At 41.7% G+C, this 27,121-nt stretch overlaps 1 protein-coding gene across 1 annotated transcript in view; it reads left to right on the forward strand.

Moving 5' to 3' along the window:
- The window catches only part of IDO2 (indoleamine 2,3-dioxygenase 2), a 79,388-nt gene that overhangs the window by 15,439 nt on the left and 36,828 nt on the right, over positions 1-27,121 (forward strand). The window contains exons 3-4 of the mRNA XM_003269615.2: positions 11,119-11,214; positions 26,731-26,850. Of these exons, the coding sequence (XP_003269663.1) occupies positions 11,119-11,214; positions 26,731-26,850 (216 nt within the window). The remainder of the gene's footprint in view (positions 1-11,118; positions 11,215-26,730; positions 26,851-27,121) is intronic.

The raw sequence follows: 27,121 nt of genomic DNA on the forward strand, positions 1-27,121 counted from the left end.
TCCAGCTTCCGTTGGCTGGAATAGGACCTCACATTTTACACTTTACCCAATTGGCTATTAATTTAAAACTTTTTTTAATTGGGTAAGGGAACAGAACAAAGAAAGAAATCAAGTTGCCCAGGGATAGTTAAGGAAGCATCTCCAAATAAGGAATGGCATGCACTATGGGCTGGGGCTTTTCTAGTTCTGTCCAGGCATGCCGGAGCAAGCAACGACAGCTGATTTGGACAGCCACTAATAGTGTCTAGCAATCTTATAGTAAGAAATTGTGACTTTTTATAATCTTTGAAGAACTTTCCCATTTCTCACAGTGCTACTGCACTCCAGCCTGGGCAACAAGAGTGAAACTCGTCTCAACAGAACAGAACAGAACAGAACAGGGCAGGGCAGGGCAGGGCAGGGCAGGGCAGGGCAGGGCAGGGCAGAGCAGACAGCTCTCTACTCATGGAAGCAGCAGAGTTCTTATCTTCGTTTATATCACTCCAATAACACTCAGAAGTAGATAAGTCTCAGGGTAGGTATTCAGTAAAAGCCCATTGAATTCCACACCATTCTTTAATCATAGTTAAATGGCAAATTAGGCTGGAGGGTGGGGGTGGACCCTCTCCTAAATTACTGCAATGACTGCAACATCGGACCCCAAGATTTTTTTTTTTTTTTCTGAGACGGAATCTCTTTCTGTCGGCTGAAGTGCAGTGGCACTGTGAGAAATGGGAATGGACCAGACTGTTTCCTCTGACACTGCCACTAGGTTGATGAAGTGTCCCTATTTGTTAGGTACTGGATGGACTCCTGACATGCAAGACTCTCAGTGCTAAACCAGGAAAGTGCTGGGACAATTCAGATGAGTTGGTCACCCTAAGTTGCACTTAGTAGCTCTTGTGACTTTGACTGAATCACAAACGCTGAATCCCCTGACCCTCAATTTTCACATTTACTGGATGGAGATCGGGTGCCACCTCCACTAGATTGCTATGGAGAATGAATGTGAAAGCATTTTCATAAATCCAGTGTAAGGACCAGAAGCCAGTCTTCTGACCTTGAGCCAGTGCTTGTTAAAAACTCCACTCTATACATCTAACCCAATTCAGGAATATCCTGCCTAATTCCAAAGGAAGAAAAGACCAAATTGCTCTTATTGGGATTAAATGTGTACGCTGAGCTGAGGAAAAACAGTATTACAAATGAGCTAAACATGACGTAGATCCACAGTTGTAGAATTCCCCACTTTGTTCTTTCCTCTTTCATAACTATGGAAACAGATGAGAGACAGTTAACAGCATCAGGTTCTTGTGACACTCCCTGACTGATATGCTATGGCTTTGTTAATGGAATTTCCATTCCTGAGCTTATGCAGAAAAAAGTCCCATGGGAAACTGGTTTTACTGTGTTATGATCATTTTCCCCATAGTTCTCAAAATGTACTTCCTTGTTTCAGTTTTAATTTTCTTTCATTGGTGTGACCATTTTCAACGGCTCCCTTTCTGGGAAGAGGTAGCAGAAGGACATTTTCATCAAAATCTGCCCCAAGTTGCTTCACAGATGAGGAGGGACCCAGCCACTAAAATCACCAGGCAGAGTGTTGCAAGAGTAGATGGAGAATCACAATCGGCTGCCCTGCTCAAGGGGACACCAGATTTTACTTTCGTTTAGTTGAAAGGCAAGCGTCAGAGTCGGGAGGCTGTACCTTCATGTCCAGTGGCCTCAGAGAAGTTCCTTCAGTATCTCTTTTAGATGAAACTCTTTTAGAAGTTCCTTCAGTATCTCTTTTGGTTTCTCACTATAGATAGTTGCTTGAACGTGTCTGAAGAAAACATGATCAAGGCAGTGACTAAAAAAAATTCTGGTTTTGGGGAAGGAGTCTGACTTGGTTTCAAATATTCTATCCTGTTGTTTCTGTCAAAGTTCAAACCTTTCCAAGCTCCAACATTTATTGTGGAAAATGTGTGCCTCACCAACTCATAAAAATAAATGTTTCATGTGCCCTACGTGTGTAGAGGGGGCATGGATGTGTGTTTTTGGAAGCAGGGCTAATTTCTCTTTAGACATGGAGAATACAAGGAAATTAGCTTCACATCAGCAGGAGACAAGAGTGAAGAGAACTGAGAGAGCCCAGATGTGAGGCTCTGGAGTTCAGATTTTTTTTTTTTTTTTTTTTGAGATGGTGTCTTGTACCCCAGGTTGGAGTGCAATGGTGAAATCTCAGCTTACTGCAACCTCCGCCTCCCGGGTTCAAGCGATTCTCCTGCCTCAGCCTCCTGTGTAGCTGGGTTTACAGGCATGAGCCACCATGCCTGGCTAATTTTGTAGTTTTAGTACAGATGGGGTTTCTCCATGTTGGTCAGGCTGGTCTCAAACTCCCAACCTCAGGTGATCCACCCTCCTTGGCTTCCCATAGTTCAAGGATTATAGCCATGAACCACTGCGCCTGGCCTAATTTTTGTATTTTTAGTAGAGACGGGGTTTCACCATGTTGGTCAGGCTGGTCTTGAACTCCTGACCTCGTGATCTGCCCACCTCAGCCTCACGAAGTGCTGGGATTACAGGTGTGAGCCACTGGGCCCGGCCTGGGGTTCAGATTTAACACATCCTGTAAATGACATGATGCATCTGATATTTGAAGAGTTTTCCTCAAAGAATGTTACATGCAAGGTGGTTTAGAGTTGTTGTTCCTGGCTATATAGCAAAAGTACTTGGGGAGTTTTTAAAAATACTGATGCCGAAGCTCCACCTAGAATAGCTCATTCAGAATCTCTAGCATAATTGACCTCAGTACTTGAAATATGATTATTATAAATGTTAGTCAACTGCTTTTTTAGGCTCTATGACTGATAGAAATCTTTCACTTTTATATCATCTCTAGTTAATGAGTCCCATAAATTGAAAGTCTAGTGTTTAAATTTTTACTTCACATTTATTTTTACTGATTGTTTTATTATTGTTATTTTCGAAACAGAGTCTCGCTTTGTCGCCCAGGCTAGAGTGCAGTGACGCCATCTCGGCTCCCTGCAACCTCTGCCTCCTGGGTTCAAACGATTCTCCTGCCTCAGCCTCCCGAGTATAGCTGGGATTACAGGAGCCCACCACCAACCACACCCAGCTAATTTTTGTATTTTTAGTAGACGGGGTTTCGCCATGCTGGCCAGGCTGGTCTCGAACCCCTGACTTCAAGTGATCCACCCGCCTCGGCCCTCGGTCTCAAAACAAAAACAAAAACAATAACAAAACTTTTCTCTTCTACCCGAGATGTTTAAATTTAAATCACACCATTTGGACAAAGATTCCCTGTCTTATCCTTAAAAATAATTTGTAATCGCTAGCTAGTTTTGAGATTGATTGCCATCTAACCGAATACCATTTGTTCTCTCTAGTTTCAACTTAATAACCCTTTCTGCATTTTCTATTCTTTCAAAATTTTTCTGGCCATTTTATTGTTTCCATTTAATGAAAATTTCTTCACTGGTTTCTATGCCTAACGGCATTTAGGAAGTTGCTTAGGATACAGACGTGATAAAAAGACCAGTGTAAAAACTCTCCACTCCTAGACATTATTTTCTAGTCCTCATCTCCTGGCATTTAAGTCCTCAGTGATTCTATGCACCTTGGCTTTTGGTTTGGGCAGATGCTCTGAGTTTAATGTTTCTCTGAGATGAGGACCCCCTATTCAACTCACAAATCCCATAAGGAGGCCTCTGTGCCTTTGCTGGTGCCCCAGACAGGGTGCTGATCCTTACTTAGCTTCAAGATTGTGAAGTCATATTTAATAGTATAGTGGTTTGCCAGAGCTGCCGTAACAGCAGCCACAAACAGTTGGGCTTAAAATACCACAAACAGGAGGGCTTAAATCACAGAAGTTGATTTTCTCACAGTTCTTGAGGCAAGAAGTCCAAGATCAAGGTGTCGTGGAATTGGTTTCTGCTGACGTCTCGCTCCTTGGCTTGTAGACGGCCTTATTATTATTGTGTCCCCACATGGTCTTTTCTCTGCTATGCACAAATTCCCCATGTCTCTCTCTTGTTTTTTTTTTTTTTTTTTTTTTTTTGAGACAGAGTTGCACTCTGTCACCCAGGCTGGAGTGCAGTGGTGCAATCTCGGCTCACTGCAACCTCTGCCTCCCGGGTTCAAGCAATTATCCTGCCTCAGCCTCCTGAATAGCTGGGATTACAGGTGCGCGCCACAAAGCCCAGCTAATTTTTTGTATTTTTAGTAGAGATGGGGTTTCACTATGTTGGCCAGGCTGGTCTCGAACTTCTGACCTCAGGTGATCCACCCGCCTTGGCAACTGAAAATGCTGGGATTACAGGTTGCCTGGTGATTTTTAAGAGGAATGACTGAGCTCTCATGTCAGGTGGGGGGAGGGGACAGAGAAAGTTGAATACTCTGACGATAGCCATGATCCATAGCGCTTAAGCTTAGACTCAAATCTACCCATCCCTCAAGGAAGAAAACAAAGAAATAAAAAAGAAGAAAAGAAATCTCCCAATGTCAGGTCCCACCCTCTTTAGAAGTAATTTCAGTAAAACTTTGTTGCTATTTTGGCATGTCCTCTACTGTAGTAGCTTGTCAAAATACTGTCCCCAAACTTTTTCTTTATTTTTAGATTTTACTGTTTAATGTATAATAATAATGTTCTAACATTAAAACATAACCATAGCAATGCTCAGACTCACCTGATCTTTAAATATATTGTTGAACTCAATTTTATGACATCTTCAGAATTGTCTTTTTGTATTCATAAATAGCAACAGTGGATAGTGGCTTTGGTTAGTGTTATTATTTCAAAGATTAATCTTTAGGTTACGTTTTCTTCATAAGATGCATTAGATGCCTTTTTTTTTTTTTTTTTTTTTTTGAGACAGAGTCTTGCTCTGTTGCTCAGGCTGGAATGCAGTGGTGCAATCTCAGCTCACTGCAATCTCCACCTCCTGGTTCAAGAGATTCTCTTGACTCAGCCTCCTGAGTAGCTGGGATTACAGGCATGCACCACTATGCCTGGCTAATTTTTGTATCCTTTTTAGTAAAGACGGGATTTCCCCATGTTGGCCAGGCTGATCTCCAACTCCTGACCTCAAGTGATCCACCCGGCTTGGCCTCCCAAAGTGCTGGGATTACAGGCATGAGCCACCACACTCAGCCAATTAGATGCCTTCTCATGCTTTTCTGTGTTCTGAAACAGATCATCTGTCTGTTGATACAGCATAGCTCTTCAGACTGGAGACATTTTAGGCTGTAAGTTTTGAATTACATTTTCTATTCCCTTTATGCTTATTGTTCTAGTTAGGTTTTTTATTTCTAAATAAAAATACGAATTTTTGCAATTTCCCAAATGCGAACTCAACTGAAATTTTCAAGTGTATTAGCAAAATTTATTCATAGCAGCCTCTTACATTTCATTAAGAATTGATTTTTTCTTATTCCCTGTTGAAGTTTGTTTATAAAATATAGTAATAGTAATAAATATAGAAAGTGTTCACTTTGTAGTAGGCCCTGTGTTAACTTTAACTACACTTTTTAAATCTAAGCCTCACAGTAGTCTTGGATGGACGTGGTGGCTCATGCCTGTAACCTCAGCACTTTGGGAGGCTGAGGCAGGTGGATCATGATGTCAGTAGTTCGAGACCAGCCTGGCCAACATGGTGACACTCTGTCTCTACTAAAAAGACAAAAATCAGCCGGGCATGGTGATGCATACCTGTAGCCCCAGCTATTGAGGAGGCTGAGTCAGGAGAATTGCTTGAACCCAGGTGGTGGAGGTTGCAGTGAACTGAGATCACACAAGTGCACTCTAGCCTGGACGACAGAGTGAGACTCCATCTCAAAAAAAAAAAAAAAGAAAAAAATAGATCAATAAATAAAATAAATAAATAATCCTCATAACAGTCTTCACACCATTTGCAAATGATCCATTTGACAATAAATGAATTCAGCACTATCACTGAAATATATTTCTGAGGTGACCAATTTTCTCAATTTCTACCCCACTTCAATCCACCTTCATGTAGCCCCAGGACTATTGTCTCCTCCCCTTGTTTCCTTATTTCCATTTCTATTCAGCTGTAACACATTCTATGCATAGCAGTCAAGCGATGCTTAAAAATGAAAATCAGGCTAGAGGTGGTAGTTCACACCTATAATCCCAGCACTTTGGGAGGCTGAGGCAGGAGGATCACATAAGGCCAGGAGTTTGAGACCAGCCTGGGCAACATAGCGTGACCCCATCTCTACAAAAATAAAAAAGAATTAGCTGTGCATGATCCTACGTGCCTATGTTCCCAGCTACCTGGGAGGCTGAGGTGGGAGGATTGCTTGACCCAGGGAGTTTGAGGCTGCAATAAGCTATATTTGTACCACTATACTCCAGTATGGGTGACAGAGTGAGATCCTGCCTCTAAAAAACGTAAAATGAAAATAAAACCTTGATAGTCTGCTCTTTAAAACTCTTCCTACAGGGCCCCTGTGATGCTCGCCTGTCTCTAGAAGGGCATGTAATAGCTCTTTCTCCTTCACTTTACTTTGATGCAATGTCAGAACAGCTTCTTTCCATCAAAACTTAAACCTTTTATTTCATTTATCTGCTTCAAATTCTAATCTTTCTGATAGTTTAGGCATTGTCACCCAAGTTTCCTGTTCATATTTACCTGGTTTATTTTATTTTTATTTATTTATTTATTTGAGATGGAGTCTCACTCTGTTGCCCAGGCTGGAGTGCAGTGGCGCGATCTCGGCTCACTGCAACTTCCGCCTCCCAGGTTCACACCATTCTCCTGCCTCAGCCTCTCGAGTAGCTGGGATTACAGGCGCCCGCCACCATGCCCGGCTAATTTTTTGTATTTTTACTAGAGATGGGGTTTCACCGTGTTAGCCAGGATGGTCTTGATCTCCTGACCTCATGATCCGCCTACCTCGGCCTCCCAAAGTGCTGGGGGATTACAGGCATGAGCCACCGTGCCCTGCCGTTAATTTGTAGATTTTTATACAGAAAAGCAGCAAAATATTTCTGTTGAGTAGAAAATATAACTCCAATGCTTATGACTGTACTCCCTATAGGACACTAACTCATTGTGTGTCTAACCCAGCAATTTTATGTCAACACTCTTTTCTCAGCCTCTATAAACTTTGGCTGGGCACAGTGGCTCACACCTGTAATCCCAGCACTTTGAGAGGCTGAGGCAGGTGGATCACCTTAGGTCCGGAGTTTGAGACAAGGCTGGCCAACATGGCAAAACCCCATCTCTACTAAAAATACAAAAAATTAGCCAGGCGTGGTGACACACGCCTGTAATCCCAGCTACTCAGGAGGCTGAGGCAGGAGAATCTCTTGAACCCAGGAGGTGGAGCCAAGATCATGCCACTGCACTCCAGCCTGAGCAACAGAGTGAAACTGTGCCTCTAAATAAATAAATAAAATAAATAAATAAGTCAGAGATTGTGAAAAGGATATACCCAAGTTATGAATTAATTAGGAGCTTGAACCCAGGAGGCAGAGTTTGCAGTGAGCCAAGATTGCACCACTGGACTTTAGCCTGAGTGATAGAGTGAAACTGTGTCTCAATCAATCAATCAATCAATCAATCAGAAATTGTGAATAGGATGTTGGATGTACCCAAGTTATGAATTAATTAGGAGCTTGAACCCAGGTTTGTCTCAGATCCTCAGGGACTGAAGACTTCCAAGTGAATTATGGGTACTGTATAGGTCTATACTGCTCCAAATTTACAGTTTTCAGACTTCCCTGGGGTCTCGTGGACCTTCCATGTCATTTGTATGTTTAGGTTGAGGTCCCTGGTCTTTTCTCCTCTGTAATTAATTTCACACCCACCCCTGTCTCAACTCACACAACTTGATCTTCACTCCCATCTGCTGAGAAATTGAGTCCATAAAAAGTGAACTCCTTTAAACTCCAGATCTTCTCCTACTGCTGCAAGGACAGACGTTCCATTCTGGCTCTCTCTCTCCTCCTTCACTCCTTCCAGTCCTTTGCTCCTTCTGCATTCTGTTGCTCTCCTCTCTCCTTTGTCTTCAATCTCTCCCTCTTGCAATAGCCAACTATAAACTGCTTAAGCTTCTCATTCTTAAAAGATCACTCTCAAATGCAAATTCCCTACTGCCTTATGGCTCTCCTTCAAAAGTAATCTACATTTTCTCTATTTTCTACTTCCTCAACACACTAACGTTTGAACCCTGCTTCTATGACCCTGACCTAAATTTCTATTAAATGTACATACATAAACTAATATATATTTGTGACTTGCTAATATCATTTTGTTTTTTAAAGAGCTCAATCTTACTTTAACTCTGTAATGATGCAATTGACCTTCTGATGATTCTCTACTTCTGTGAAATCCTCTACTGTCTTGACTTGTTTATTTATTTATTTATTTATTTTTGAGATGGAGTCTCGCTCTGTTGCCCAGGCTGGAGTGCAGTGGCGTGATCTCGGCTCACCGCAAGCTCCACCTCCTGGATTCATGCCATTCTCCTGCCTCAGCCTCCAGAGTAGCTGGGACTACAGGGGCCCGCCAACATGCCCAGCTAATTTTTTTGTATTTTTGGTAGAGACGGGGTTTCACCGTGTTAGCCAGGATGGTCTCGATCTCCTGACCTCGTGATCTGCCCGCTTCGGCCTCCCAAAGAGTTGGGATTACAGGCGTGAGCCACCGCACCGGCCCTACTGTCTTGACTTCTGTAGGGTCATTCTATTCAAGCTCATTGAGCGTCTGTCAGTATGTTTTTGATCTGTGTTGCTGGAATCAGTTCCTCTATCTGCCTTGTGAATATTCTCCATTGTAGTAATCTAGGCTTTCTTCTTTCACTTTTCATATTCCCTCACATGGCTTTATACACTCTTGTGGTTTTAACCACAATATAGGGTTTTGACTGTAGTTATGCTTTCAAATTGTATACTTCTTTATTTTTTTGAAATGGAGTCTTACTCTGTTACTGCAGTCTGGAGTGCAGTGGTACAATCTTGGCTTACCGCAACTTTCGCCTCCCAGGTTCAAGCGATTCTCCTACATCAGCCTCCCGAGTAGGTGGGATTACAGGCATCTGCCACCACGCCTGCCTAATTTTTTATTTTTAGTAGAGACAGGATTTCACCATGTTGGTCAAGCTGGTCACAAACTCCTGACCTTAGGTGATCCGCCCTCCTCGGCCTCCCCAAGTGCTGAAATTACAGGCTTGAGCCATCGTGCCCAGCCCCAGTTGCAAGTTTCTAATATGACTTTTCTCCAGAACTTTAAACTATGTATCCAACTTCTCAGCAGAGTCATATCTTTTGATTCCACAGGTAATTTAATGTCAATATATTTAAAAATGAATTTACCACCTTTATCCCCACTCTTCGACTTTCACCTGCATTTCTGTCTCAATTCATGTTTCCATCCATTCATTTGCTCACCTAATTCATAAACATGGAAATCATCCTCACTTCCTCTTCTTCTTAGCCCAAAAATTCAGTTGTGCAGGTTATACACTGAGAAAGGAGCCTCAGGTCAGGGGGATAAATCAGAGATTGGTGAACTTTTTCTGAAGGGCCAAATACTAAGTGCTTTAAGCTTGCCTACCATATGGTTTATGTTGCAACTACCAACTCTACTGCTGTAATGTAAAAGCAACCATAGATAGTATGTAAACAAATGAGACAGGCTGGGTACCCAGCCAATGAAAATTCACAAAAATTAATGTAGTGTACTGTCCCTTGGGTGAGAGTCAGGGGTCACTGAAATTCAGACTATGTCTTATGTGGCTAAACCACAGGCCTAGAGTGGGCCATAAATGGAGCTATTGGGCTAGTGATTTTCTTGCCTTAAGCCCCCCGCCCCAAATTTAATAATCACATCATTTTAATTTCATCTTCCAAGTATATCTTGAATATATGGCTTCTCCTTTCCAAATTCACTGTCATTACCTAAGTTTAGTCCTTGAACAGTATTTTAAAGGCTTCCTTATCTGACTTTATATCTTAAAGTCCTACAAATTTATCTTCCTAAAATTCAAATCAAACCATGTCACCAACTTACAGAAAGGGAAAATTCGTATATTCTACACACAGCACATTTCATGTAACTTTCTAGGCTCATCTTTCATCATCCTTTTGATGCAGGATTTTCTTCTCCTTAGCTCAGCAAAATCCAGGATCTTGTCTCATGACCAGGAAGAATTAGGCAGGTGGACGTAATGAAGGGTGAGGATGATGGAATTTATTAAGCGAAAGGGGAGCTCTCTGCAAAAAAAGGGGTTTCACCAGTAGTCTCCCACCTCACAATGGAGTACCAGGACTTTCACACACAAGCTGAAAAGGCTAGGCTCCTCCACAGCATAAGGCATGAATTCTGGTGGTTCCACCAGTTTTCCTAGTATGCATGTGGGTGTGCCCAAGCAAACCATAGGTAGTATCAGAAAAGACAACATTTGATTGGTTAAAAAGCATTATTCAGAAAGAATCAATTGGGAAAGGGTGGGCCAATAGGGGAAGTTCTCCCTCTGGGTCATGGGTTTCATCTGGGACTAGGAGTCTGGTCTTTCAGCCTTTAGACTGTTTTAGGCTTGAAGGTGGGGTTTCACAGGGACCCTTCCCTATCTGCCTAGGCATCTGTCTGCCTCCTGCCTCTATCACTTTCTCTTGAGTTTTATATTTTAGCAACACTGAGACATCTTTGTCCCAGGAAGCACCTACATCTGTTTATCTGCTGTCCCCTCTACCTTTACTACCTTCCCTTCTTCACGTTTATACCCAAAAAAGTCACTAAAATTGGAATCAACTGTCATATTTTTATGAATATTTCCCTTTAATTCCTCACAACAGCTGACAGAATTAACTACTTCCTCTTCTTTGCAAGTTATTTGGCTCACACAGATATCAGTAATTAAACATATTTTACTGCGTTGGCATGTATCTGACTAATGTGTTTTTCTCCCGTACTAGGCAATATGCTCCTTAGTCATCTGTGTATCTGAGGTGAGCACAGGGCCTACCTAGCATATGGTGCATTCTCAATGTTCGTTCAACTGCATTGACTTGAATTCCCCTGAAGACTGAAATGTGAAAATAGCTACTCTCGGAAGCCCCTTTCCAGAGAGGTCTAAAATATTTACATGTTTCTATTTTAAGTGCAGAAAGAACTTCCAGATCATTATAGGCCTTGGATGGAAATTGCCAACAAACTTCCTCAATTGATTGATGCTCACCAGCTTCGAACTCATGTGGACAAGGTATTCTTCTTTTCACCCCTTCATCACATTCTGTTTTCATCATCATACCACTTTTCTTTCTTAGCCTTGTGGAAGTGTGTCAATTGTCCTGGGAAACTGTTCATTACCATTGAACTTATCAGCAAAGCTATCTCTTCCTTCCTGAAAAACAGAATGACCCCTTCGTAATCTGATACATGAGTTTTCGTAAGGTTTTCAGAGCCAGCACAAAACAGTGCCTGACACATACCAATAATTCACCAAATGTTTGTTTAAAGAAGAATCTGGGTGGGAATGATAAACTAACTAATGGACAAGAGATGGCCTAAGAAGGGCAGCTTGGAAATTCTCAGGTTCCTCATTCCATGTACGTGCTCAGGGCTCTGTTGTTACTGAGGGGGTCTAACTTGATTTTGTCCTGGGTGTTATAGAATAGTTAAGTGGAGGGAATTTCTGAATTATAAAATTGGCCATGGGTTCTACAAAACATCTAATAAGCCTGTAAATTCCACAAAAGTGTTGATTAGGCTGGTACAAAGGTAATTGCAGTTTTTGCCATTACTTTTAATGACAAAAACTACAGATACTTTTGTACCAACCTAATAGCTATGTAACCCTGAAAAAGTTACTCAACTCTGTAATCCCATTTCCTTATTTATAAAATGAGAGAAACTCTGGTCTCACAGTATTGTTATGGGAAGTAAATCACTTTCGAAGTGGCCCTTTTGTAGTTCTTGTCCTATAATAGCATTCAGTATACATTCATTACTTCTGTGTAGTTTCTTCTCCATCTGTCTTAATCTATCAATTTGGAGTACCACATAATTGCAGAAGTCCATGAAAAGTTTTCTGCTCTCCAAAATTTCCCTTTGCTGATGGATAATATTTAATGTCTAGAATTACAAATTCTTTTTAAAATACTCATTGAATGCTTGCTCTGTGCAAAGCACTAGAACCTTGTAAAAGATGAGTAAGGGACTGGCTTCAATGTCTATGAAGATAGCAAACTAAACAGCGTAATTCCTTTGCCTGATAGATAAAATGTTGTGTTGACATGATCAAAGAAATTCAAAAATAAGAAAAAACTATCTGTAAACACAGAAAAATAGAGAAAAGTTCCAATGATGGAATAAAAACTTAAAGGATTTTTTTGACCGTATTAAGCAAATCATGTATAAAATCCAGAAATAAGTTTACAGGACCCACGTCAAGGATTTAACCAAAGCAGAGGGAGATCCCCATCTCAGAATAGCAGAGAAGCGAAGCAAGGGAAGCCTGGAACAGTTGGCAGGAGGGCAGGTTAGAATTCAGTTTGTGAACTATGAGGTCCTCTGCCATAGGCATTCACCAGGCTTTATTTGATTTAACTGCCATAAAGGAAGAGAAGGACTTGTTAAATTGGGGCTCCTCCTAGCACAGCATTGAAACCAGTCCCTATTCCTTCTTGGCCTTTTGGCTAAAATCGAGTGTGAAATCCATCACCTAACATTTGTACTGGGTTTAGGCTGGGTGTGGTGGCTCACGCCTGTAATCCTAGCATTTTGGGAGGCCAAGGCTGGCAGATTGCCTGAGCTCAGGAGTTCGAGATCAGCCTGAGCAACATGGTGAAACCATGTCTCTACTAAAAATACAAAAAATTATCAGGGTGTGGTGGCACATGCCTATAGTCCCAGCTATTTGGGAGGCTGAGGCAGAAGAATTGCTTGAACCCAGGAGACAGAGGTTGTAGTTAGCTGAGATCATACCACAGAACTCCAGCCTGGGCCACAGAGTGAGACTATCTCAAAAAACAAAACAAAACAAACAAACAAATATATATATATATATTGAAATACAGATTTTTACTGGGTTTAATAGTGTCTTCCTAGAAGTCATGTTCATGCATAATCTGTGAAAGTGGTCTTATTTGGAAATAGGGTGTGTATAGATGTATTCAAGTTAAGCTGAGGTGATACTGGATTAAATTGTATATGATGAGTGTCCTTATAGGAAGAGGAAAAATTAAACACAGGGACATAGACACAAGGGAAAACATCACGCGAAGATGGAGGTAGAATTGGAATGATGCATCGACAAGCCAAGATGTGCCAAGGATTGCTGGCAGCCACCAAGAGTTAGGAGAGAGGCATGGAACAGAATGGAACAAATTCTTCCTCAGAGGCTCCAGAAGAAATCAACCCTATTGATACCTTAATTTGGGACTTCTATCTTCCATAACTGTGGCAGAGTACATTTCTGCTATTTTAAGTCATGCCGTTCGTGGTCATTAGTTATGGCAGCCCATAAAACTAACACAACACTCTTGGTCTCTATCACTCCTTTTTTTTTTTTTTTTGAGACAGAGTCTCGCTCTGTCTCCCAGGCTGGAGTGCAGTGGTACGATCTTGGCTCACTGCAACCTCCAGCTCCCAGGTTCAAGCAATTCTCCTGCCTCAGCCTCCTGAATAGCTGGGACTACAGGCACCCGCCACCACGCCCATATAATTTTTGTATTTGTAGTAGAGACGGGGTTTCACCATATTGGCCAGGCTTGTCTCAAACTCCTAACCTTGTGATCCACTAGCCTCAGCCTCCCAAAGCGCTGGGATTACAGGCCTGAGCCACCATGCATGGCCTCTATCCCTACTCTTAATTGCCTGGAAAATACCTAACAAATCAAGTCCAGTTTTTAGACTTTACCACCAAAGGCTGAGACTGAAACAGTTAGGAATTGTTTGTGAGAAGCAAGTACAATAGTTTCCAGAGACTGAATCAGTTAGGAATTTCTTGTGAGAAGCAAATGTAATAGTTTCTAGAACTACAGATGGAGCTATAGACAAAAACATGTGTTCTCTGGATCCTTTACTTGCTACAGACAACACAATAAGTGAATTTACAGCTTTGGTCTTACAGTGCACCTAAGCCAACCACCTTGTCTTAGAATGTCTCAACCTACCTATCTATATCTTGAAACAAAATATATTAATTAGCTTAGACCCATTCACTCACATTTCCTAGGAAGACATGATCAGAGGGAGCTATGCAAGAAGAAATCCAGCAGAACTCTGGAAATACAATAAGAAAATCCATATTAGACACTAATCTTAATAAAACTAACCTTTGTTCATGAATTTGAATAGATAAAACTACCAAATAATATGGAAAAAATGGGCAACTCAAAAAGAAGAGGGTAGCCCACTTGGCATTCAGGACCAATGGCCTCCAATAAATAAGATGATATTAGTGCTTTAAATATTCTATTTAGTGTATCCAGTATATTGCCTTCATGAATTAAGTGAAAGCTGATATATAAAAAGAACTATTAGAAATAAAAAACCACACACATCCCAGAACTCCTCAAACTAAACTCAACAAATTCAGTAAAACATTGATTGCAAAAAATATATATAATGACTTAGGGACTTCCTTGATAAATGTCATAAAGCATAAAGAAAAATCAAAGAGTGCAAACCATCAGAAAAATACACATATATAAAAAAGAGAAATACAGGTGATCCAAATTCCTTATAGTGGAATCCCATAAGCAGATGAGTGGAGGAAAAGTAAAACTTGCAACATACAAGCACAAAATTTTTAGACCTTAAGAAATATTTGAGTTTTTTATATCAGAAAGATAGTGTTGGGGTGAGGATTGGGGGGCACATGTAAATACTCAGATGAAATTGCCAATTTTCTAGTGTAAAGAAATCTGCGTTTTCATAGAAAACAAAAATGAAAAATAGCTTATTTACAGAGTAAATACATATGACTGTTTACCTGTAATGCTAAATATTAAAAGACAGTTTCTTTTCTTTTTTTTGAGACAGAGTTTCACTCTTGTCGCCCAGGCTGGAGTGCAGTGGCGCGATATCAGCTCACTGCAACTTCTGCCTCCAGGTTCAAGCAATTCTCCTGCCTCAGCCTCTCCGAGTAGCTGGGATTACAGGCGCCCGCCACCACACCCAGCTAATTTTTGTATTCTTAGTAGAGACGGGGTTTCACCATTTTGGCCAGGCTGGTCTCAAACTCCTGACCTCAGGTGATCCACCCGCCTCGGCCTCCCAAAGTGCTGGGATTACAGGCGTGAGCCACGGTGCTGGCCTAAAAGACAATTTCATATCTATTTGTATGGCTAATTTTTTAAAATCTGGCAATATCAAATACTGAAGAGGACGTGTAGCAATAGAGACTTTCATTCATTGCTGGTTGAAATGCAAAATGGTACAGCCAGTTTGAAAACTAGCTTGGCAGATTCTTATAAAATGAGACATAGATTTACCATATAACTCAGCAATAGCATTCCTAAGTATTTATCCAAGTAAATGGAAAATTTATGTTCCCAGAAAAAAAATCCATATGTGAATGTTTATAACAGCTTTATTTATAATCACCAAAAAAAAAAAAACTTGAAGAAAATAGTATATCCCTCAACTGGGGAATGAATAAACCAAGTTATAGTAATTGTAAATTGTGGGATAGATAGTGGAATAGTATTCAGTGATACAAATGATTGAGCAATTAATTTGTGCAATGACAGGGATGAACCTTAAATACGTTTACCTAAATGAAAGATATCAGGCCTATATTGTATGATTCTTTTCAAATGACTTTTTAGAAAAGGCAAAACTAGAAGGATTAAATATAGCTTTATGGTTACTAGAGACAGGCAGGGAGTGGGTAGTTGACTGCAAAGGTAATATATAGGGGAATGTTTAGCATGATTGAACTGTTTTATATGGCACTAAGGTGATGGATATATGGCTGTAGGCACTGAAAAATCCATAGAATTTTATGTTACAAAGAATGGACTTTCATGTATGCAAATTTTAAAAAATAAACCAGAAAATTGGGAGAATACTAGGATGGAATGCAGACTGTGACAAATAAAACTAACTGGACTCTCAGCAAACTAACACAGGAACAGAACACCAAACACCGCATGTTCTTACTTATAAGTGGGAGTTGAACAATGAGAACACATGGACACAGGGAACATGGACACAGGGAGGGGAACATCACACACCGGGGCCTGTTGTGGGGTGGGGGGCTAGGGGAGGGAGAGCATTAGGACAAATACCTAATGCATGAGGGGCTTAAAACCTAGATGATGGGTTGACAGGTGCAGCAAACCACCATGGCATATGTATACATATGTAACAAACCTGCACGTTCTGCACATGTATCCCAGAACTTAAAGCAAAATTTTAAAAAAGTGAAAAAAAAAAAAGCCTGACTGGACTACAAATGCACTATATAACCTCGATGAAGAGAGTGGGGAGTAGGGAAAGGAACGGACTTAAATTACTCCAGAAAATAGTGCTGTGTTGTGACTAGAATCTATAAGGCTTACGGTAAATGAAACTTTACAGGATCACTATACTCTAATTGGTAAATCAGTTTTTCACGGGGTGCGGGTGAACAGTTGTGAAACTGCTTTACATGTAGTCATACCTTTGCGTTTTGCAGATATTTAATTTTTACAAATTGAAGATTCGTGGCAACCTTGCATCAAGCAAGTCTGTCAACCCCAGTTTTCCAATAGTGTGTACGCATTTGGTGTCTGTGTGTCGTATTTTGATAATTCTCACAATAGTTAAAACTTTTTCTTTACTATTACATCTGTTACAGTGATCTGTGATCAGTGATCTTTAATGTTACTATCATAATTATTTTGAAGGTGCCATAAGCTGTGCCCCTATAAGTCCTGAAACTTAATTGATAAATGTATGTGTTCTGACTGCTCCACTGACCAGCCATTGCCCCATCTCTCTCCCCTTCCTCCGGCCTCCTGATTGCCTGAGACATAATAATATTGAAATTAGGCCAATTAATAATCCTACACTGGCCTCTAAGTGTTCAAGTGAAAGGAGTTGCATGTCTCTCACTTTAAAAATCTAAAACTAGAGGCTGGTTGTGGTGGCTCACACCTCTAATCCCAGCACTTTGGGAAGCCAAGGCGGGGGGGATCACCTGAGGTCAGGAGTTCGAGATCAGCCTGGCCAACATGGCGAAACCCTGTCTGTACTAAAAATGCAAAAATTAGCCAGGCGTGGTGGTGCATACCTGTAATCCCAGCTACTCAGGAGGCTGAGGCAGAAGAATTGTTTGAACCCGGGAGATGGAGGTTGCAGTGAGCCGAGATTGTGCGATTGCACTCCAGCCTGGGCAACAAGAGTAAAACTCCGTCTCAAAAAAAAAAAAAAAAAAAAAATCTAAAGCTAGAAATGATTAAGCTTGGTGAGAAAGTCATGTCACAACCAGATAGGCTTAAAGCTGGGCATCTTTTGCCAAACAGCCAAGCTGGGAGTGCAAAGGAAAAGCTTTTGAAGAAAATTAGAAGTGCTACTCCAGTGAACATACAAATGATAAGAAAGCAAAAGAGCCTTATTGCTGATATAGAGGAAGTTTGAGTATTTTGGATAGAAGATCAAACCAGCCACAAGTTCCCTTAAACCAAAGCCTAATTCAAAGAAAGGCCCTAACTCTCTTCAATTCTACAAAGTCTGAGAGGGGTGAAGAAACTGCAGAAAAAAAAGTTTTAAACCAGCAGAGTCTGGTTCATGAAGTATGAGGCTAGAAGCCATCTCCACAACATAAAAGTGCAAGGTGAAGCAGCAAGTGCTGATGGAGAAGCTGCAGCTAATTACCCAGAATATCCAGCTAAAATCATCAATGAAGGTGGCTACATTTATTTTTTATTTTTATTATTTATTAATTTATTTATTTTGAGACAAAGTCTTCTTGTATCCCCCAGGCTGGAGTGCGGTGGCATGATGTTGGCTCACTGCAACCTCCACCTCCCAGGTTCAAGCAATTCTCCTGCCTCAGCCTCCCCAGTATCTGGGATTACAGGCATCTGCCACAACACCTGACTAATTTTTGTATCTTTAGTAGAGACGGGGTTTTACCACATTGGCCAGGCTGGTCTTGAACTCCTGACCTCAGGTGATCCACCCACCTTGGCTTCCCCAAAAGCTGGGATTATAGGCATGAGCCACCACGACTGGCCAGTGGCTACATTTAAAAATAGGTGTTCAATGCAGGCAAAACCATCTTTTATTGGAAGAAGATTCCATCCAGGACTTTCTTTTTTTTTTTTTTTGAGACAGAGTCTCACTCTGTCGCCAGGCTGGAGTGCAGTGGTGCGATCTCAGCTCACTGCAACCTCTGCCTCTCGGGTTCAAGTGATTCCCCTGCCTCAGCCTCCTGAGTAGCTGGGACTACAGGCACGTGCCACCATGCCCAGCTAATTTTTGCAGTTTTAGTAGAGACGGGGTTTCACCGTGTTGGCCAGGATGGTCTCTATCTCTGACCTCGGGATCCACCCCCCTTGGCCTCCCAAAGTGCTGGGATTACAGGCGTGAGCCACTGTGCCCAGCCCAGGACTTTCGTAGTTAGAAAAAAGTCACTGACTCTCTTGTTAGGGGCTAGTGCAGCTGGTGACTTTAAGTTGAAGCCAGTGCTTATTTACCATTCCCAAAATCTTAGGGCCCTTACCAGTTATGTTAAATCTACTCTGCCTGAGCTCTGTAAATGGACAATAAAGCCTGGATGATGGCACATCTATTTACAGCATGCTTTACTGAATACTTTAAGCTCACTGTTGCGACCTACTGCTCAGAAAAAAATATTCCTTTCAAAATATTACTGCTTATTAACAATGCCTCTGGTCACCCAAGAGCTCTAATGGAGATGTACAGGAAATAAATGTTGTTTTCATGTCTGCTAACACCTTTGTTCTGCAACCTGTGGATCAAGGAGTCATTTTGGCTTTCAAGTGTTATTATTTAAGTACTGTACTTTGTAAGGCTATTCCTGACACAGATAGCGATCCTCTGAAGAATCTGGGCAAAGTCAAAGGAAACCTGGAAAGGATTCACTGTTCTAGATACTATTAAAAGCATTCATGATTCATGGAGGACGTCAAAATAAAAACATTAATAGGAGTTTGCAAGAAGTCAACCCTCATGGATGACTTTGAGGGGTTCAAGACTTGAGCAGAGGAAGTCACTGCAGATGTGGCAGAAATAGTATGAGAACTAAAATTAGAAGTGGAATCTGATTTTGTAACTGAGTTGCTGCAATCTTATGATTGAACTTTTCTTTTCTTTTTTTTTTTTTTGAGACAGAGTTTCGCTCTTATCGCCCAAGCTGGAGTGCGGTGGCACAATCTTGGCTCACTGCAGGCTCTGCCTCCCGGGTTCAAGCAATTCTCCTACCTCAGCCTCCTGAGTTCCTAGGATTATAGGTGCCCGCCACCAAGCCCACCTAATTTTTTGTATTTTTAGTAGAGATGGGGTTTTGCCATGTTGGCCAGGCTGGTCTCAAACTCCTGGCCTCAGGTGATCCACTCACCTTGGCCTCCCAAAGTGCTGGGATTACAGGCGTGAGCCAACACCCCGGCTGCATGATTGAACTTTAAGAGATAAGTTGCTTCTTATGGAAAGTAGTTGCACAACACAGAATTTACTCGTGGTGAAAATACTGTGTTTGAACTGCTGTTGAAATGTTGTTGAACATTGTTGAAATGATGAAAAAAAAATTAGAATGTTCCATAAACACAGGTGATAAAGCCTCAGCAGGGTTTGAGAGGATTAACTGCAATTTTAAAAGAAGTTCTACTGGGGGTCCAGTGCGGTGGCTCACACCAGCATTTTGGGAGGCCAAGGCAGGCGGATCACTTGAGGTTGAGTTTGAGACCAGCCTGGCCAACATAATGAAACACCACTACCTCTACTAAAAATACAAAAATCAGCTGGGCAGGGTGGCAGGCTCCTGTGATCCCAGCTACTTGGGAGGCTGAAGCAGGAGAATTGCTTTAACCTGGGAGGCAGAAGTTGCAGTGAGTCAAGATCTCGCCAATGCACTCCAGCCTGGGTAACAGAGCAAGACTCCATCTCAAAAAAAAAAAAAAAAAAAAAGTTCTACTGGGGAAAAAATGCTAACAAACAGATTGCATGCATGCAATGGATAAATCTTTTGTGAAAGGAAGAGTCAATTGATGTGGCGAACCGCCTTGTTATCTTAAGCCACCTCAACCTTCAGCAACCAACATCCCGAACAGTGAGTAGCCATCAGCATCAAAGCAGGGCTCTCCACCAACAAAGAGATTATGACTCACTGAAGGCTCAGATGATCATTAGCATATTTTAGCAATAACGTACTTTATAATTAAGGTATAAAGTACTGTATAATGTACATTGTTTTTCTAGACATAATGCTATTGCACACTTTATAGTGTGAACATAACTTTTACATCCACTGGGAAGCCAAGAAATGTGTGTGATTTGCTTTACTGGAATAGGCACTTTATTGTGGTGGTCTGGACTTGGGCCCTGACTATCTCCAAGGTATGCCTGTACATACTTGGGTTGAACAATAAGTAAATAGATGGTGGATGATGTTTCACTGTGAGTGAGGGAAGTTATAGATTAGCAAGGGGTAGGAGGGAAAGCTAGAATGAATAGGTGCTACTGGATTAGAGTTGGAGACATCAGTATGAAGTCATGTTTTGTTTAATATTTATAAATATATAAGAATGTATAATACTCCTTACATATGCCTATATAATGAGTTATGTGTTTTTATATACACACACACGTTTCCTAGATCTATCCACTGCAAGGATCTAGAATTAGTGACATCCCAATAGCAATGAGCAAACCCACTGCCCAGATAAATACCCTTCTCCAATAACAGGAGCCTGGTCTTCTTGAAGAAATAGCTGATAATTTCCTTTCCTTAGGAAAGGAAAATATAAGTATGTAAGAAACACTGTGAAACAATGAAATCAGTAAATTTTATGGTTATTATAATCATTGATAATGTGATTGTGAAATAAGAAAATAATTTATAAAATATTATAATAGCATTCTAATTGTGTATTGTGTGTAGGTATATATTCTTGTGACCAAGTTGTGTTAAAATGATACAGCTAAACTCTGTATTTCTTTTTAACAAAACTTGGGACATAGTGGAGTGAGAGTTGTAAAACGAAAATCATGGGTTTTCTTGTTTTTCGTTTTTTTGTTTTTTTGTTTTTTTTTTTTTGTATTTTTTTCTGAGACGGAGTCTCCCTCTGTCTCCTAGGCTGGAGTGTAGTGGCACAATCTGGGCTCACTGTAACCTCCGCCTCCCAGGTTCAAGCGATTCTCCTGCCTCAGCCTCCCGAGTAGTTGGTATTACAGGTTCCTGCCACCACACCCAGCTAATTTTTTATATTTTTGGTAGAGACTGGGTTTCACCAAAATCAGGCTGGTCTTGAATTCCTGACCTCAAGTGATCCATCTGCCTTGGCCTCTCAAAGTGCCGGGATTACAGGTGTCAGCCACTGTGCCCAGCCAAAATAATGTTTGTATTGGTGTGCTATGCCAGATTATAAAACAAATGAACCAGAAAAATAATCTATAGTTAACAGCAAAGTAAGATTTGTCCTATCAGTTATCATGACATGTTATAAAACCACAGAAATTCTGACCAGATGGCATCAGGGCAGCAATAAACAAGGGAACCAAAAACTTAATAGAGGACCTACATACAGACCCATGTGTGTATGGAATACATACTAAACATATGACAGGGGTGAAATGTTGGGAACACAATGGTAATAACATGAATAGTAATCCATACATAGAGTTTGCACATCGCAAAATGATTAACTGGCTCTGCTCTTTTCACCACAAACAAAAATAAATTCATTCAAGATGGATACAAACTTAAATGTCAAAATCAAAAATGTTTCATCTGTTGGAAGAAAATGTAGGAGAGTATCTTTATGTACTGGGATGAAGGAAGAATTTTCTAGGGCCAGGCGCCGTGGCTCACGCCTGTAATCCCAGCACTTTGGGAGGCCAAAGTGGGTGGATCACCTGAGATCAGGAGTTTGAGATCATCCTGGCCAACATGGTGAAACCCCATCTCTACTGAAAATACACAAAATTGGCTGGGCGCCGTGGCTCACACCTGAAATCCCAGTACTTTGGGACGCCCATGTGGGCAGATTGATCACAAAGTCAAGAGATCGAGACCATCCTGGCCAATATGGTGAAAACTCGTCTCTGCTAAAAATACAAAAATTAGCTGGGTGTGGTGGCACGCACCTGTAGTCCCATCTACTTGGGAGGCTGAGGCAGGAGAATAGCTTGAACCCGGGAGGCAGAGGTTGCAGTGAACCGAGATTGCGTGACTGCCCTCCAGCCTGGTGACAGAGCAGGACTCCGTCTAAAAACACACACACACACACGCACACACACACAAAATTAGCTGGGTGTGGTGGCGTGCGCCTGTAATCTCAGCTACTCAGGAGGCTGAGGCAGGAGTTTTTTTTTTTTTTTTTTTTGAAAGGGAGTCTCACTCTGTCGCCCAGGCTGGAGTGCATTGGCGCGATCTTGGCTCACTGCAAGCTCCACCTTCTGGGTTCACACCGTTCAACATTGGAGTATTTTTATGACATACTTGATATCCTTAAAACAGGACCTTTGTTCATTAAAATAGGCAAAAAGACAATGAAAAGCCAAGCCACAAACTGAGAGAAGATATTGTCACACATATACATGAAAAGAAGATTTGTATCCTGAATATATAAAATCCTGTAAATTGATTGGAAAAACCACCAAATATAAAACAATGTTCAACAGATATTTTGTGGAATAGAAGACACAAGTTCCCAATACATCATCTGAAAAATGCAAACTATCATTAATAGTCAAGAAAATGAAAGTTAAAACCATAATGGGATAGCATTTTATAACCATACAACTGAAAAATGCTTAAAGTCTGGCATGAACAGGTATTGGCAGGAATATAAAACATCTGAATCTTTTATTCACTGTGGGTACAACCTCTCTCAAAAACTGCTTGTCATTATCTGGCAATGTTGAATATATACATCCTATTAATTAAGAACTTCTTTCTTGTGTATATAAATACGTTAGAGCTTCCTAGGCCTGTGTACCCTGAAAGGTATGAAAGTATTGTTTATCATAGCAAAAAAAAATAAAATAACTGTAAAAATAAATAAACTGCAGATGCATCCAGTAATGATGAATGTCAAAGCCATAATGTTGATGAGAAAAGGAAATCATAGAATATCCTGTATTCAGTATAATTCTATTATGTTAAGTTCAAAAGCATTCAAACTAAATAATCAATATATTTTGAGATGGTATCTCGCTTTGTTCCCCAGGATGGAGTGCAGTGGGGCCATCCTGGCTCACTGCAACCTCCACCTCCCAGGTTCGGGCTATTCCCCTGCCTCAGCCTCCCAAGTAGCTGGGACTACAGGTGCACACCACCACGCCTGGCTAATTTTTGTATTTTTATAGAGATGGGGTTTCACCATGTTGGCCGCTGGTCTCCAACTCCTGACCTCAAGTGATCTGCCCGTCTCAGCCTCCCAAAATGCTGGGATTACAGGTGTGAGTCACTGTGCCTGGCCAATAATGTATTGTTCAGTGATCGTACGTATATGAATTTTGAAGGATATATAAATAGTGAGGAAATAACAAATACAAAATTCAACAAATGGATACTCTTGAGGAGCAAGCAGGATATTACAATCAATGAGAGGTACACAGAGGGTTGCAAAAACTTTGGTCAAGTTCTATTTCTTAAGCTGAGTGATGAGTAAATAAGTGTTTACTTATGTCTACTCTTTAGGTTGTAAATAGATATTACATGTATTTAATTTATATGCACTGTGTATAAATTCATGAAATGCTTCTAATAAATAGGGAGTTACAAGATGCATTTCAAAGTGTTCGGCAGAAAATAGTGCAAACATGTTGCTCTGAATCACGTTGCAGATTCTAAAGAAATGTCCACAATGGTTCTGAGAAGCTCCTCAAACTGCATTTTTGCTTTTAGAAGGAAAGTCACATATTTGGCCCTCCCAAACTGAGGCCAGAGACTGTCAAACTGTTAGTTGAGTAGCGTTAAGAAAAGCATTGAAGGTAGAGTACCTTTCCATTGTGATGGAAACCCACAAATTACTATTTCTGTTTTTAGTCCGATATTATTTCTACTAATTCATAGACTTTTAAAACACCTGTCATCAGGGACAAATAATTTTGTGCTCGTGTCCTCAAAGTCATTTAATTCAGAACAAATTGACTTAGAAATAAAATGAGAATAATATTTTTTATTTATTTGTGAGAAAAGTATTAATAGCTTTCTAATAGTGTATCTTTCAAATGTGTCTAGACAGAATAAAAATAATCATATAACACTCAACATAGCCGGGCGCGGTGGCTCAAGCCTGTAATCCCAGCACTTTGGGAGGCCGAGGCGGGCGGATCACGAGGTCAGGAGATCGAGACCATCCTGGCTAACACAGTGAAACCCCGTCTCTACTAAAAATACAAAAAATTAGCCGGGTGTGTTGGCGGGCGCCTGTAGTCCCAGCTACTCGGGAGGCTGAGGCAGGAGAATGGCGTGAACCCGGGAGGCGGAGCTTGCAGTGAGCCGAGATCGTGCCACTGCACTCCAGCCTGGGGCACAGAGCAAGACTCCGTCTCAAAAAAAAAAAAAACAAAAAACAAAAAACAAAAAACACTCAACATAAATTATTAAACGATAATGAACTAAAAAAAATTTTAGAACATTTATGTGAAAGATTAAGATCCATAATACAAATATATTCTATGAAATCACTAAGATGAATGATTGATGGGGAAAGATGGGCAAATAATATAAGTAGTTAAGACAGTGAAAGATATTTGAATTGATGACAAACAGGCAAAAATACTCAATCTCAAGAATAAACCAAAAATGCCAATGAAAACAATGAACTATCTGGTTTCGGCTAAGGGAGTGTCAATAAATTTAAAATGTACTTAATAAATAACTGCTGTTATGATGCTTACCTGGTTCCTGTTAAAAAGCAACGTCTCAAGGCCGGGCATGATGATTTATGACTGTAAGCGCAGCACTTTGGGAGGCCAAGGTGGGAGGATTGTTCCAACCCAGAAGTTTGAGTTTGAGACTAGCCTGGGCAACATAGTGAGACCCCCATCCCTACAAACAATTTTAAAATTAGCCAGATGCAGTGGCACATGCCTGTAGTCCCAGGCACTCAGGAAGCTGAGGCAGGAGGATTGCTTGAGCCCAGAAGTTCAAAGCTGCAGTGAGCAATGATTGCTGTACTGCACTCCAGCCAGGGTAACAGAGCAAGATCCTGTTTCTAAAACAAAACAAAACGAAACAAAACAAGTAACATCTCAACAGTACTCCCTCCTTCCAGCTGTGCCTTCCCTGCAAGCCTAGGGCACATTCTAGTTGTGATTCTGAAAGCCAATTTTATTTTTATTTTTAATTTTTGTGGGCACATAGTCGGTATATACATTTATGGGGTACATGAGATGTTTTGATACAGACATGCAACATGTAATAATCACATCAGAGTAAACGGGGTGTTCGTCACCTCGAGCATTTATCCTTTCTTTGTGTTACAAACAATCCAATTACACTTTTAGTTATTTTTAAATGTACGATGTTACTGTAGCCCCCTGTTGTGCTATCAAACACCAGCTCTTATTCATTCTATCTAGCTGTATTTTCGAACCCTTGGGGATGGTGAATGAGAGCTCATTTTTGGGAGGAAGAAGTGCACAGTCTCGCCATGGGGACAGCGGGTGAAGGACCAGCCTCAGAAGATACCCCAACCTCAACCCCGGGCCTGCCCTGGAGGAGCCCCAGCTCCGCGCCCAGGGTGCCTGGAGATTAAAAGGATACCAAACCCACCCCCGCCGCCCTCCTTTCTGGCGCTTGGGACCGGGAGGGGACCACCCGGGAAGATCCAGATCAGGCTGTGTCTAGAGCTGGGGAGTGGGCTGGGGTGGGGGAAAGAGGTGAGCAGAGGGGACGCGCCTGGAAGCCGAATTCAGAGGCCGCTGCTGTCACGCAGGGCAGCCCCGGGCAGCACGGAGAAACTGCTGATAGTTGTTTAAGAAGTGTTGCTTTCAACCATGATACCGCCTTTACGCGTTACAGTGATGCTGTGTCTTCCCCGTTATGGCAACAGGGCTGTGGGCATGGAGGGCGGGGGTGGAGGGGGTGTGAAAAGCCTCAGGCAGCGTCAGGGGTTGTGTTCCTGCTCCTGTTTGATAGAAAGAGGAAAACCACGGCACAGGGCTGTTGCAGGGTCAGCGATAGCAAGCAGGGCACAGTGTTTGGATAAGACAGGCTTGTAAAAGTTGCCATGCAAGACCCCTAGGAAGTAAGTCCGCTCAGTCCTGGGAGTTAAGTATCCTACAACATTCCAGCCAAGCAGTGGCTTCAGGGATGGAGACGGGAGGCTGCCACAGCCATGGGGACAAACTGTGGGCTCGGGTGGGCGGTTAGGTTCTTCCTGAGCAAAGTCGTGTGGACCACCTCCTATACTGCAGGATCGTGGGTCTGGGGATAAATGGGTGTGTGTGCGGGCTCTTTGTACCTTCATTAAAATATAACACATTGCCTTCCACCCAAAGGTCCCTTCACATCCCGGGTCCCCGGCCCCCGTTCCCTCCCCTGTCCCCGTTCCCATCCCTCCTCTGACGGCATTTGGACTTTCATGAACAGATGCCCCTGCTGAGCTGCCAGTTCCTGAAGGGTCACCGGGAGCAGCGCCTGGCCCACCTGGTCCTGAGCTTCCTCACCATGGGTTATGTCTGGCAGGAAGGAGAGGCGCAGCCTGCAGAGGTGAGGGCCAGAGAGCAGCTTCTCCTGTTACCTGGCAGGTTGGCTGCGCCTGGAATAACGTGCTCCCTGCTAGGTGCTACCCTGTTTTCCTGGAAAATGGGTGCTTTCTTCTTCTCGATGGGCATCAGTTTAAGCAACGATGAAGGGCTCATTTATTATTTATTATTATTTTTTATTTTATTTTGAGCCAGTCTCACTCTGTCACTCAGGCTGGAGTGCAGTGGGGTGATCTTGGCTCACTGCAACCTCCCCTTCCAGGTTCAAGCAATTC

This window comes from Nomascus leucogenys, chromosome 8 (assembly GCF_006542625.1).
Source record: "Nomascus leucogenys isolate Asia chromosome 8, Asia_NLE_v1, whole genome shotgun sequence".
NCBI lineage: Eukaryota > Metazoa > Chordata > Mammalia > Primates > Hylobatidae > Nomascus > Nomascus leucogenys.